Source organism: Tachyglossus aculeatus, chromosome 7 (assembly GCF_015852505.1).
Source record: "Tachyglossus aculeatus isolate mTacAcu1 chromosome 7, mTacAcu1.pri, whole genome shotgun sequence".
Classification (NCBI taxonomy): Eukaryota; Metazoa; Chordata; class Mammalia; order Monotremata; family Tachyglossidae; genus Tachyglossus; species Tachyglossus aculeatus.
In genome coordinates, this window is record NC_052072.1 from 38,934,253 (window position 1) to 38,948,906 (window position 14,654).

The 14,654-nt window shown below is 46.1% G+C and overlaps 1 protein-coding gene across 3 annotated transcripts; it reads left to right on the forward strand.

The window, feature by feature from the left end:
• The first annotated feature begins 444 nt into the window (after window positions 1–444).
• On the forward strand, window positions 445–10,555 carry CPN2 (carboxypeptidase N subunit 2). Of its 3 annotated transcripts, none has more exons than XM_038749390.1 (2): window positions 445–514; window positions 8,573–10,555. In XM_038749390.1, exon 2 carries the CDS (start codon window positions 8,582–8,584, stop codon window positions 10,220–10,222), a length of 1,641 nt encoding a protein of 546 aa, XP_038605318.1. In that variant the 5' UTR covers window positions 445–514; window positions 8,573–8,581; the 3' UTR covers window positions 10,223–10,555. The 3 variants fall into 3 exon arrangements, with proteins under 3 accessions (XP_038605318.1, XP_038605319.1, XP_038605320.1); XM_038749391.1 differs by having other exon boundaries at window positions 483–514; window positions 8,578–10,555; XM_038749392.1 differs by lacking the exon at window positions 445–514 and adding an exon at window positions 561–579.
• Window positions 10,556–14,654: the final 4,099 nt, after the last annotated feature.

A 14,654-nucleotide genomic window follows, 5' to 3' on the forward strand; every position in this document is an offset into this window, starting at 1 on the left:
TTCCACTGAGCCACGCTGCAGATTTCTTGGCTCCCAGCACCAAACCCTTACCATAGGCCTCTAGACTGTAAGCTCATTGTGGTGGGCTGGGAATGTCTCTGTTATAATGTTCTATTGTTCTTTCTCAAGTGTTTAGTACAGTGCTCTGCACACAGTAAAAACTCCATAAATACGACGGACTGAGTATGACTTCTGTCTCCTTATTACGAAGCTTCTGTCAGAGCATGCTGGCACGCGTGTGGTGTCTGTAGGCGGAGGGTGAAGGCTGAAAAGTTTTCTATCCACTGGCACCCCGCCCCAAATGTCTGTCCTCTCAGCTCCGGCAGCCAGTGATCTTGGGGAGAGCGCCAAGGACATAGGTGAGTGTTGTCAGAAGAGGAAATCATTTACTTTGCTCAGGGAAAGCTGCTAGGTCAGGGGCCTTGAGCTGCTTCTGCTGACAAACATTGGCGTTTGAGGGGGTCTCGCACGTTCTGGGAAGCTCCATCTGCTTGGCCTGGGTCATTCCTACCGGGTAGGTCTCTGCCATTTCACTCTTTCCCCTCTGGCTTCAGAAGGAAGCTCGGTCACTTCAAGGAGGTAGGTAACTGCCAGCTGAATGCCATTTAATGAGAAGCAGCATGGCTCAGTGGAAAGAGCCCGGGCTTTGGAGTCAGAGGTCATGGGTCCGAATCCCGACTCCGCCACATGTCTGCTGTGTGACCTTGGGCAAGTCACTTAATTTCTCTGAGCCTCAGTTACCTCACCTGTAAAATGGGGATTAAGCTGTGAGCCCCACGTGGGACAACTTGTTCACCTTGTATCCCCCCCAGCGCTCAGAACAATGCTCTGCACATAGTCTTTTAGACTGTGAGCCCACTGTTGGGTAGGGACTGTCTCTATATGTTGCCAATTTGTACTTCCCAAGCGCTTAGTACAGTGCTCTGCACATAGTAAGCGCTCAATAAATACGATTGATGATGATGATGATAGTAAGTGCTTAAATGCCATTATTATTATTATTATTTAATGGGCCTGCTGCTGGCGACCTCTTGCCTGTGTTTATTGGTTCTCTCTGCTTGTCAATTGGGTAAAGCCCTTCACAGACCCAATTTTAAATAATCTCAGTTCATTGATTCAATCATACTTATGGAGTGCTTACTTTGTGTAGAGCGCTGTACTAAGCGCTTGGAAGAGTACAATATAACAATAAACAGACATATTCCCTGCCCACAATGAGCTTACAGTCTAGAGGGGGAGTCAGACATAAATAGAAGTAAATAAATTACAGATATGGATGTAAGTGCTGTGGGGCTGAGAGAGGGAATGAATAAAGGGAACAAGTCAGTCTTGCTTCTTTGCTTGCTCTCAGTCTTATTGTTATGCTGCTTCTTTCTTTGAGGAATTCAGAACATTTTGGACATATTCATTCACTCAGTGATTCCATGTTTAGTTTGGTGCAAGAGCAGGAAGGTAAAGAGCATCTAATCCAGTTCAGGAACTGAGAAGAGTTGCCAGTCTAATTCTCCCTGTGTATTTTTTCCCAGGGCTTATTACAGTGCTTTGCACACAGTACACACTTAATAAAGGCTATTACTATTAGCACTACCACAAACCAGAGACGATGAGTTAATAGAGAAATTGAGTAAGCACCATCGAGCTGCTCCCATTATGAGCCGAATGTTTGGAAATGTGGATGTTGGCACCAGAGCAACAGCAATTTAAGAAAAAAAAAAACACATTCATTTGTAGTTAGCAAAAAAAAGATTCAATTTTCTGAAAACAGGGAACATTTTGTGGGCTTGTCTCAAAAGTTTTTGCTGGGTTCTGCAAAAATGCACAAAACGGCCATCCAAATGAGTCAGCTACATTTCCATTGTTACATTGAAGGATTTGCTTTTACCAGAAGGACCCTCTATTTACCTAGACGCACTTGCCTTTTTGACCATACCTAACTCTCTAGATTAACCCTAGGAGGAAAAGCTTTTAGAACACATTCTGAGAGACTCTCTCAGACATGGAAAACCACTGCGCTTCACTGCTAAATTGGAAAAGGATATGTTTCTCCTCAACAGGAGGAGAAGCACAAGATAAACAGGCTGTAGGCCAAACTGCCCTTCCCTAAGGGGTGGTCTGGGTGAGCTCATAGGTTTTTCCATCTCTAAACTCTATGATTCTATGTTTTCACGCAGTCCCAAGTCATAAAACTCATCACATTCTCCATCAGAGGCTGGCATAACCCTCGGGCTGTTGTGGCTCACCCTAGAATTATCCCTTCCCTTCCTCTATACCAAATCAGGCAGGTTAAATGCCTGAAGACTCAGTCATTTTGACTCGTTGATTTCCAAAGCTACCAAATCCCTGTTGCTCTAGGTATACGTATGGACATCTTTAGGACTGTTAGCTTTTTCCGAAGTCTGCATACTGAGGGTGAACAGATAGAATGTGGATTTCGTAGAAACTACAGGCTAACTAAAAGCGGGAAAGAAAAACAGTGGTCTGCTTGGAAGATGAGATTCAGAATCACCCAAAAGGTTCCTGGTTGGTTCTTTAAAGTCAGCCACACTTAGCCTGGTCTTGTCGATCCTGGAATGATTTCTTGGAAGTTCATCCCTGTGTCTGTAACTGAGGGAAGCAGCATAGCCTAGTGGATAGAGTACAGACTTGGGAGTGAGAAGGACCTGGGTTCTAATCCCAGCTGTGCCGTTTATCTGCTGAGTGACCTTGGGGAAGTCACTTGACTTCTCTGTGCTTAGTTACCTCATCTGGAAAATGGGGATTACGACTGTGATCCCCATGTGGGGCACGGACTGGGCCCAACTCGATTACCTTCTATCTACTCCAGTGCTTAGAACAGTGCCTGACAAATAGTAAGCACTTAACATTACCATGAAAAAAAATATGGCTGTAGAGTCCAGAAAGTGGGAGCACATCGATGCTGTATTGCCAAAGGCTGTGTGTGTGGCTCAAGAAGGATTGGGTAGAGCAATAGCTTGGTACCTCTTGTGATAATAATAATAATAATAATAATAATAACAACAATAATAATAATAACTATGGTGTTTCTTAAACCCTTATTATGTGCCAAGCATTGGACCAAGTGCTGGGGTAGTTAAAAGATAGTTAAGTCAAAGTACCTGTCCCACATGGGGCTCACAGTCTAAATAACAGGAAGAACCGGTTTACAAGGGATGCAACTGAGGCCCAGACAAGTTAAGACATTGCCCAAGGTCACAAAGCAGAAAAGTGATAGAGACAGGATTAAAACCCAGATCCTCTGATTCTCAGGCCTGAGCCCTATCCACTAGGTTATGCTTCTTATGTGCTTTGGACCTTGAGACTGGGACCTGTCCGAGAGTGAGCCCACTATTGGGTAGGGACCGTCTCTATATGTTGCCAACTTGTACTTCCCAAGCGCTTAGTGCAGTGCTCTGCACACAGTAAGCGCTCAATAAACATGATTCATTGATTGATATTGAGGGAAATGATGATTAGCCATCACCTGCCTGTTTCTTTCCCTGATGTTTCAGTTACTCCTTTAAGTTTGCGTAGGGATCCAGAGCAGCTGTGCTCACCAGCCCTGGGTCCTGGGGGTCTTGTTCTCGTGGTTGATCCTGAGGGTCTTGCGCAGCCCATGGAACTTGAACCTAACCCCTCCCAGAGAAGCAGCGTGGCTCAGTGGAAAGAACACGGGCTTTGGAATCAGAGGTCATGGGTTCAAATTCCGGCTCCACCAATTGTCAGCTGTGTGACTTTGGGCAAGTCACTTAACTTCTCTGGGCCTCAGTTCCCTCATTTGGAAAATGGGGATTAAGACTGTGAGCCCCCTATGGGACAACCTGATCACCTTGTAACTTCCCCAGTGCTTAGAACAGTGCTTTGCACATAGTAAGCACTTAATAAATGCCATCATTATTATTACTGTTACTTTCCAAATGCAAAAAGCCTTTTGGAGAATTCCTTCCAGGTCAAATCCAATAGCTTTGGGGAAAACTATATTCCTTTCTGCCACGCTTTCCCTCCTCCCAGAGGCATGGTCTAGTGGCGAGAGCTTGGGCCTGGGAGTCAGAGGACCTGGGTTCTAATCCTGGCTCTGCCAGTTCCTTGCTGTGTGACCTTGGGCAAGTCCCTAACCTCCCTGTACCTCAGTTTTCTCAACTGTAAAATGAGGATTAAATCTCTCCTACTTAGACTTTGAACCACATGTGGTTCAAGGACTGTGACCAATCTGATAAACTTGTACCTACCCAAATGTATCTGGCCAAATGTCTGAAGCAGATCCTGATCTAGAAATCCCCAATCCTAGGAGCATCCCTAGTGGGTGCCTGCTTCCAAAAGGGAGGCCTTGAGTTGATTGTCCTGATCTCATCTATCTCAGCGCCGAACCCTTTTCCCACATCCTCCTCCTTGCCAGGAACTCCCACTCCTTTCATATGCTCTGGACCACCACTCTCTCCTCCTTCAAAGCATTATTAAGGTGACATCTCCTCCAAGAGACCTTCCCCAGTGAAGCCCTCCTTTCCCCGGCTCACTCTCCCTTCAGCTTCATCTATGCACTTGGATCTGCGACCTTTGGACATTTGATAGTTGCCCCACCCCCAACCCTGCAGAACTTATTAACACATCTTTAGATTATATATTGTGAATTATTGATTCATATTAATGTCTGTCTCCCCTCTAGACTGTAGGTTTGTTATGGGCAGAGACCGTGCCTGCTGACTCTATTGTATTGTACTCTCCTAAGCGCTTAGTACAATGCTCTGCACATAGTAAATGTGCAATAAATACCATTGATTGATTGAGTGTCAGGGCTGGGTTGCCATGTGGCCCTTTAAGAGTGAGAACTGTCACCCCCCACTCCATGCAGAGACTGGGTTGGGTTTGAGGGGTGGGAATTTTTATAGGTCAATGGTAGAATCCTTGTTGTTGCTTGCCTGATCCCGGGAGAAAAGGTGTCCCAATGAGGGGCTAAATAAGCCTTAGAATGTGTAACTGAAAGAGATGTGAAATGCACGAAAAAGGATGCTGATCAATAAGATCTTCCCATTCCCAGGTTTTCCCTGAGTTCTCTTCCACAAAGGACAATAAACCCTTCCTGCTTACCCTCAGATAGCCAGGTGATTCCTGACCTTTTTGACTGACATTTTTGACTGGGAACCATGTTTAAAACTGTAAGCAACTGGAGAGTCAGCCATGATACACTCCTTTTTAATCTGGCCTCTTCATAGCCATGACATGACAATTTTCTGTCTGAAATAGAGCTTCGACTGATTTCCAAGCTCTACAGTAGCTCTATCTTTCCTTCCCATTCTTTTCTCCTGCTCATAGTAGCTCATGCTCTTTGGTCCTCCCAAGTTAAACTCCAAACTTTCTGTAACCCCCTCCTCCTCCTCCTCAAGTCCATCAAACCATGTCCCTTCCCATCTTTGAATCCCTCCTGAGAAAGTTACCTTCTCCCAGAAACATTGTCTGATTCATCTTCCACCTTACCAGTCACGTCCTTCCATCAGTTTTGACTCTAGACTGTAAGCTCCTTGTGGGCAGGGATGGCACCTACCAAATCTATTGTGTTGTATTTTCACAAGTGCTTAGTGCAATGCTGAACACTCATTAAGTGCTCATTAAATATCACTGATTGATCGATGGATCAGTCTCCTCTTTAGGTCTATGAATACATATCCATTTATTTACTCATTTATTTGCCCATTTTTTGTTTACTTCGTTGCTCCTAGCTGAATCTCTTTTCCTTTGAATTGGTTGTAAGATGCTTTGTCTATCTTCTAATTATTATCATTCGCACCTGAAAAGTTTCCAGTACTCTACCAGTCTCGGCTATGGGAGGGAAAGTCAAGCAGAGGCATACCCATTCCATTCCTAGCTGGGGCAGTGGGTAGCAAGTGGAAGGCAACCTGCTACAATCAAAACTCACCTGTGCTGGGGAACAGTGGCATGAGAGAAAATTGAGGAGTTGAGGGCAGAGACACAAGTTTACTGCACAGAAGGAGGCAACAGTAAACCACTTCCATATTTTTATCAAGAAAACTCTATGGAAACACTACCAGAATGACTGCAGGTGGAGGTGGGGTGTTCTGGGAGAGTTGTGTCCGTGGAGTCGCTTTGGGTCGGAAGTGATTTGACAGCATAAGACAAGGCAATTTACTAAGCACGTACTATGTGTTAAGCACTGATGTAGATACAAGTAAATTAAGTCAGGCACTGTCCCTGTCCTATGAGGGACAGTCTAAGTAGAAGGGGAAATAGGCTAATACCTCCTCTACTTCTATTTCTGTTGTATACTCCCAAGCGTGGAGTACAATGCTCTGCCAAAAAGTAGGTGCCCAACACATACACACATACACACACCTTCCAGAATGATATTTGTTTTAAACACACTCATGAGAGTGATTAGAAATGAGAAAAAAAGACCAAGAGCAAAAGAGGCAGCTATCTCAGGGTGCCTGATCAGATGGGGAGGCAGAAGGGGGTGGCAGTTGGGCTGAAGGTTAGTAGCAATTGAAGACCTGAAGACTCTGCCTGGGTCAGAGGAGGTGTCTATCTTAATAGGGACTTGGGAGGGGAATGGTCCTGTTGACTCTGAAATAACACTTTAAGTTTGGGGGGGGGTTCAGGCAGACTGGGGAGGACATCTATAGGGCCTGATTACATGATGCTGTAGACCTGGGATAACGTCCAGAGCATCATAGGTGTCGGGGACCATTTTTTTTTAATCATGGCTCAGAGTGGCCAAATGCGGTAGCTTATCCTCATTTTGGGGAGGTTGCCAAGGGTGTAGTGGTTCACCTAGGAGTTGCCTGAAGATCTTCAAGACCAGAAATGTATGGTGTCTGCCTGATAGATCCCAGACCTCCCCTAGAGGAACCCTGAGTACAGTGGACATTGGTCAGCGAGCAATCCCCAACACCGGGGAGGTCACCCACTGGACCCAGTCTTAACTGGAGAAGCAGTGTGACTCAGTGGAAAGAGCCCGGGCTTTGGAGTCAGAGGTCATGGGTTCAAATTCCGGCTCTGCCAACTGTCAGCTGTGTGACTTTGGGTGAGTCTCTTAACTTCTCTGTGCCTCAGTTCCCTCATCTGTAAAATGAGGATTAAGACTGTGAGCCCCCTCCGGGACAACCTGACCACCTTGTAACCACCCCAGCGCTTAGAACAGTGCTTTGCACATAGTAAGTGCTTAATAAAATACCATCATTAATTTTGAATTTGAATTGACCACCTGCTATGTACCTGAAACTTGTATATTAATAGTAGAGTTTGTCTTCCCCTCTAGACTGTAAACTCACTGTGGGCAGGGAATGTGTCTGTTTATTGTTGTACTGTATTCTCCCAAGTGCTTAGTACAGTGCTTCACACACAGTAAGTGCTCAATAAATATGATTGAAAGAATGAATGGATGGCTGGATGAATTCAGGACCCAGTAGCAGTGGCATCAACCTCCTCCCCTCCTTTCTAGTTTCCATTTGGATAAGATTTCAAATGGACGTATTCTTGAAGAGAGGGGGCCTTGAAGATCAGAAGAAGAGGGAGGCTTGGCAGGGAGAAGGGGCTGCTGCAGGCCTAACAGGCAAGTGAAAATATTTGGAAGTCCACTGGTAATTTGAACCCATGTACAAGGTCCTAGCATTGGTAGCTAAAATTGTGCAAGTGTAGGGTTTTCTAGTAATTAGCTAGGAATCAAGCCATCACCCACTCATGACTAAACAGAATCAAATCAGAAGCAGGGTAGGAGTTGCCCAATATGGTATGTTGCTAAACTACTAAGAGCTAAGATGCCCAGAGGACATTAATATTTTTGATTAGCCAGGAGCCAACAATATGGGGGCTGGTTTGTTCTCCTCCAGCTAAGAGGGAAATGATCATGTTCTTCAAACTAAAAAACAATCACTGACATGGATGAGGCTAGCCAAGCTTTGAATACAATTCAGCCCCTGTCTCTGGCCTACTTCTAGAGGGCTTAGAAATTCAGAGTTGAGAAAGCTGGGCTCTGGGGTCCAAAATCACCTCAGATTGAGGACTCATTTAAGAGTGGGAGTCCCACGTGGCTTTGTCCAACCTGATTAACTTTTGTCTACCCCAGTGCTTAGAATAGTGCTTGGCACATAGTAAGTGCTTAACAAGTATCATAATTATTACCAAGTCAATCACTAAGAATGGTATCTCCATCCAGGGGGGATAGAGAATTAGAGGGATAGTTGGTGGTTGGTGGTTCACAGTTGTTCAGAATGACAGGAGCTCTAGGGATGAAAAAACAACAACAACATTGTTTTCTTTTCTGTGGCCGAGCAGAAATAGTATGGCTCTGCGAATCAAAGGACTTGGGTTTTAATCCTGGCTCTACCACTTTCCCGCTGTGTGAACTTGGGGAAGTCACAACTTCTCTGTGCTTTAGTTTCCCCATCTGTAAAATAGGGATTCACTACCCGCCCTCCATCTCCCATAGAATGCGAGCCCGCTGTGGGACAGGGACTGCGCCCAACCTGAATATCCTGTATTGCCAGCAGTGTTTTGCACAGCTCTTAGCACATAGTTAAGAACGAAACGAATACCACATTCATGTTGTTACTTATTTTCTCAGTTTAGGAGAATGTTTCCTAGCATCCTGCTGCTTTTTCTTCACCTGATGGGCCAGGCAAAGGTCACTCAGCCCTGCCCCGAGGCTTGTATCTGCTTCGATGAGACGGTTTTCTGCTCTGATAAGGAAATAGCCTACATCCCCCGAAACATTCCACCAGGGACCTTGGAAATCATCTTTGTGGAAACCCCCATATGTGAGGTGGAGACCAGGGCCTTCAGCCACTGCAGCTCTCTATCCAAAGTGGTCTTCCTCAACACCAGACTCAAGACCCTAGAACGGGATGCATTTGGCGGTCTGCCCAAACTTAGAGACCTAGAAATCACGGGCAGCCCACTTGGTGGCCTGAGAGCTCAGGCCTTCTCCGACCTGACCAGACTCAGCAAACTCACTGTCAACTTCAATTCCCTCACAAGTCTGGAAGTGGGGACCTTCGATGGGATGGGAACCTTGGAGGAACTTCACTTGAAAGGGAACAGATTTCAAAATCTGACGGAAGGGGTTTTCCACCCCCTGACCTACCTGAAGACCCTCAACCTAGCTCAGAACAGGCTAGCCCTGGTCCCTGAGAAACTTTTCGAGCCCCTCGTTCACCTCCGGATCCTGAAGCTGAGCGACAACAATATCTCCACCCTTCCCCAATGTGTGTTTTGGACTCTAACACACCTCGAGGAGCTCTTCCTGGATGGCAATGGGATCCTGGAGCTTTCTCCCGATATCTTCTCGAGGCTATCCCAGCTGCAACACCTGTGGCTGCAGAACAACTCCATCGCCCACCTCCCTTCCTCCATCTTCTCCTCGCTGGGGACCCTCACCTTCCTCAACCTGGAAAGGAACCAGCTCCAGCAGGTCCCCGCCGGCCTCCTGGGTCAGACCCTCAGCCTGGAAAGGCTGTCTCTGTCCCACAACCGGCTGAAGACCCTCGACGAGGAGACATTCCGAAACCTCTCCAAACTCAGCACCATCGAGCTGTCCCATAACCTCCTCTCCGCCCTCCCAGCTGGCATCTTTCAGGACCTGACCGGTGTCACTGAGCTCTACCTGGGCAGCAACAACCTGACGTCCTTGCACCGGGACCTTTTTCAAAATCTGAGCAGGCTGGGGAAGCTCAGCCTCCCCAACAACCGGCTGGAGACACTCCCAGAGGGAATCTTCGACTCTAATTCCAAACTGTTCAACCTCGCCCTCGGAGGCAATCCTTGGGCCTGTGACTGTCACCTGGCCTACCTTTCAGACTACCTCCAGATGTTTATGGATGGGATGGTGGATGGCCAAACCTACTGCGACAGCCCCGCCCACCTCAATGGCTCAGATCTTTTGAGGCTCCGACTGGATCAGCTGGTGTGTCCGCTAACCCCGGGTGAGGCCCGACTCCATTTTTCCCAGTCGGAGAAGCAGGAACTGGGCGGCCCCTGGGATCCAACTATTGGGGACAAAGCCCCCGGCTCCTGCACCTACAGAAACCCCGAGGGGACCGTCATCCTGTCCTGCGACCGATCGACGTGCCGTTGGTTGAGCCTTCACTTGCCCCCCAGGAAGGATTCTGGCTCTCCTGGGCTGGCTTACAATTCTAGCCAGGATTGGGTTTTGGATTCGAATTGTGGTTCGGTCCGACTCACTGTAGCTGTCGATGCCTTGGGAGGAGAAGGGTAGATGAGGTCATTGGTTACCCTCGCGCTTATCAATTCAGGATATGAACCCAGATGGTGTCCCTGAAGGTCAAGAGATAGAAATCCATCGGGGGCTTCCTGGCTGAAGAAATCACACCTTCCTCTAGGGTGGAGGTGTCGACTCAAGCCGATGTTCCCCTCTCTCCTTGGGCCTGAATTGTTCATGGCCTGCCTCTCTGACTCCGGTGGCTTCCCGCTTTCTTGCCCTTAGCAGTCTTTCCAATACCGGCACTGGTTTGGAGCCTTCCTTAGTTTCTGGGGAATGGCTGTCAATGTTGTATCCACGACCAGTAAACACAGAGGATATCAAAAGCCATTTTTTTCTATTTTGACTTAATTAAAATATTGCAGGTGGAGTGTGGAGGGGAGGATGGGAGATGGCAGGGGAGAAGCTTGGAGGATGAGGAAGAGGGGATTAAAGCAGGACAGCAGATTAGAGAGAAGAGGGAAGGGACTGTCTGTAAAGGGACTGGCAGAGCTCAACAGGGATGGGACAGTTTTGACAGAGAGGGGCAATTAAGGGATGGTTAGGTGGACTGGGCCAGAATGCACTGACATTAAGCTCCTCATGGGCAGTGAATGTGTCTACCGACTCTGTTGCATTGCACTCTCCCAAGTGCTTAGTACAGTGCTCTGCACACAGTAAGCGGTCAGTAATTGATGATGATTTAGTAGTTTGGAAGGTGCCGTAGAAGCTGCCAAATAGAGTGGTCTGCTGGAAGCAGGTGGGAGGGGAGTTGAATGGGTTGAGATGGAGACCCTCCCGCTGCGGACATCAGCCTCTCTGTGGGAGGCCAGTTGGCACAATAGCTTGAAAATTCGGAGCAGAGGATGAGAGCATATGACATTCCAGCTTTTCTGAGAAAACAGCAGGCTGGGGGCAGGGCAGAAGCAGGCCGGGTGTGGGGCAAGCCACAAAACTGGAAAGAGGAAGAGCAATCCAGATGGGAAGGACACAAACTCACATGTATGCAGGAGCAATGCAGGGGTTGGGGGTACATTCCTACTACCACTCTGCGTCTCCTCGACAACGATCATTTCCTTTAAAATTATCGTCATTTCTCTCCATGAGAGAGAAGTTGCTTCAGAGTATTGCAGTGATATTGCATTGGCCGATAGAGAGGAGCACAACATTTTAGCTCTCCGTGCAGACCTGGATACCCTGACGCTGTGGATGTGAAGAACTTTGCTCAGGAGGCAGATAACATAGCACAAGGGTGGGGTCATTATTCGGATTGGCTTTCTATTTTCCATTACTCTAGTTCTCTCACTGCTATATACAGTTTCGGAAGCAACTCGAGATGTTTTGGGCAGGTAGGTGTTGCTTTTCTCATTTGTTTTCCTTTAGGAGACATTGAGGATGTTTCTATTAATCAATTGTATTTATTGAATGCCTACTATTTGCAGAGACCTTTACTCTGTGCTTGGAAGAGTACAATACAACAAAAATTAACAGACATGTTCCTTGCCCTTAATGAGCTTATGGTTTAACAATTCTGTTATGTTGTACTCTCCCAAGTGTTTAATATAGTGCTCTGCACCCAGTAAACACTCAGCAGCGTGGCTCAGGGGAAAGATCCCAGGCTTGGGAGTCAGAGGTCATGGGGTCGAATCCCGGCTCCACCACTTGTCAGCTGTGTGACCTTGGGCAAGTCACTTAACTTCTCTGGGCCTCAATTCCCTCAACTGTAAAATGAGGATTAAGACTGTGAGCCCCCTGTGGGACAACCTGATCACCTTGTATCCCCCCCCAGCACTTAGAACAGTGCTTTGCACATAGTAAGCGCTTAACAACTGCCATCATTATTATTATTATTATTAATACTGCTGATTGATTGATTGCCAGTCAGTCATTATTATCGACAACAAGGTGTTTCTCAGCCAGTTTTCCAAGTCATTTCTCCATTGCCTGGAGGGAAGGAATTTTTTATTTGGAGTCCCCGGGGAACCAAGTGATAGAAGGGTGTGCCTAATGCCATGAACACAGAGTTAGTCTGAATGGGTTTCAGTAATCATGAATTCTAGCAGACGCAGAGAGCTGTGGTGGTGACACCTTAGAAGAGCCTGGACTCATTAAGACTTGAGAATTGACTCTGGTCTTTCTGACCTTGAAAAGTCTCCTCTACAAAATGTTCACAGGAAGAGCCATGGCAAGGATGAGAGTTTCGCAGCCTGAGTTCTCAAAATTGGGTCTAATAGTAAATTGACGTCCAAATTGCAACAGATTTCCATTTTAGGATAGTAATTATAGTAATGATAATGGTATTTTTTATATGTATGTGCCAAGCACTGGGGTGGATATAAGGTTATTGGGCTGGACACAGTCCCTGTCCCACATAGGGCTCACAGTCTTAATCCCCATTTTAAAGATAAGGTAACTGAGGCACAGAGAAGTGAAGCGACTTGCCCAAGATCACACAACAGACAAGTGACGGAGCCACTTTAGGTGTGATTGATTTGTCTCCAATCAATCAGTTGCATTGAGCACTTTGTGCAGAACACTGTACTAAGCAGTTGGGAGAGTACAGTAGAGTTCCCGATGACAAGAAACTTACCCCCACAGAGCTCTTCAGAACAGGATGGCTCCCATGCTTTGAAATAACCTTTGAACTGTGGAAGGGTTTGAAATCCTGAACTCCTTGTCTCTGGGAAACTGACGAGCCTATAGGATGGTACTCCGCTAAGCTGAAATCACTAAACAACTTTGCTCCAGGTGTGAGTGGATGGAAGGAAAGGCAGAAAGGGAGCAATGTTAGCTTTCCAAGTCTGGACTTTCTAACTTCTGGGATCAGGACTGAGTTCTTATTAACCAGCTCCATCATAAGAATCCATCATCCTTAGATTGGAGAAATGAAGCCCATGGAGGAAAGGACTGGTGGCTTGTGGAATTTCTGGTCAGCAAAGCCGCTTATTTGCTCCTCAAATATCCCTCTATTCATTCAATCGTATTTATTGAGCGTTTAACTGTCACTATCACGCCACAAACTAGATGCCCTCAGGAATGGACTGTGGGGGTTTATTTTCCTGGTGACTTCTCTTGTGGGGCTAATTGTGAATGATTTTTTTACCAAGCCTAAGAAAGACCAGTGGGAACATGGGAGATGTCATAGTCAATAAATTCTTTTATTCCAGATCCCAGAGGCTCCTGGGGTCCCTTTCTAGCCTAGTAGTCTGAGGACCTGGGTTCTAATCCCAGCTCCACCGCTTGTCTGCTGTGTGACCTTGGTTAAGTCACTTCATTTCTTTGGACCTCAGTTTCCTCACCTGTGAAATAGAGTTAAGATTGTGAGCCCCAGGTAAGACAGGGACTGTGTCCAACCTGATTACGTTATATCTACCCAGAGGCTTAGAACAATGCTTGACACATAGTAAGCACTTAACAAATACCACAAGTATTATTATTATTATTATTATTGTTATCAATTAGACAATGGATTCCTCTTAACCCTTCCTACCTCTCTGGCTCCAATAGGGTCCCACCCATCTCATCTGAACAGTTTGGTTTCCTTTTTATAAAGTTCTAATCAATCAGTGGCATTTATTATCATCATAAATCGTATTTATTGAGCGCTTACTGTGTGCAGAGCACTGTACCAAACGCTTGGGAAGTACAAGTTGGCAACATATAGAGACAGTCCCTACCCAACAGTGGGCCAAAAAGTCTAAATTTACTGAGTGTTTACTTTGGGCAGAGCACTGTACTAAGCTCTTGAGAGAATACAATATAGTTGGTAGACATTATCCTTGCCCTCTAGGAGCTTGCAGCCTAATGGGGGAGACAAACATTAAAACAAATTACAAGTAAGGGAAGAAACCACTTACCTGCTGTGAAACCTTAGGCAAGTCACTTATCTTCACTGAGCCTCAGTTCCCTCATCTGCAAAATGGGGACTCAATGCCTGTTCTCACTCAGACTACAAGCTTCATGAGAAAATGAATTATCTTGTATCTATTCCAGTGCTTAGCAAGCACTTAAAAATACTAGTTATAATTATTATCATAATTACAATTGATAATAACAATAATAACTATGATCATTCTGAGTACAAGGATATGTACAGAAGTTCTGTGGGGGTGGGGTTAATAATAATAAGAAGAATAAGAAGATTAAGAAGAAGAAGAATGTTGGTATTTGTTAAGCGCTTACTAGGTGCCAAGCATTGTTCTAAGTGCTGGAGTGGATACGAGATAATCAGGTTGTCCCAGATAGGGCTCACAGTCTTCATCCCCATTTTACAGGTGAGGTAACTGAGGCACAGAGAAGTTAAGTGACTTGCCCAAGGTCACACAGCTGACAAATGGCAGAGTCGGGATTAGAACCCATGGCCTCTGACTCCTAAACCCGGGCTATTTCCACTGAGCCACGCTGATAAGTGCTTAGAGGATGGGCCTAAGTACATAAATGAAGGGGTTTT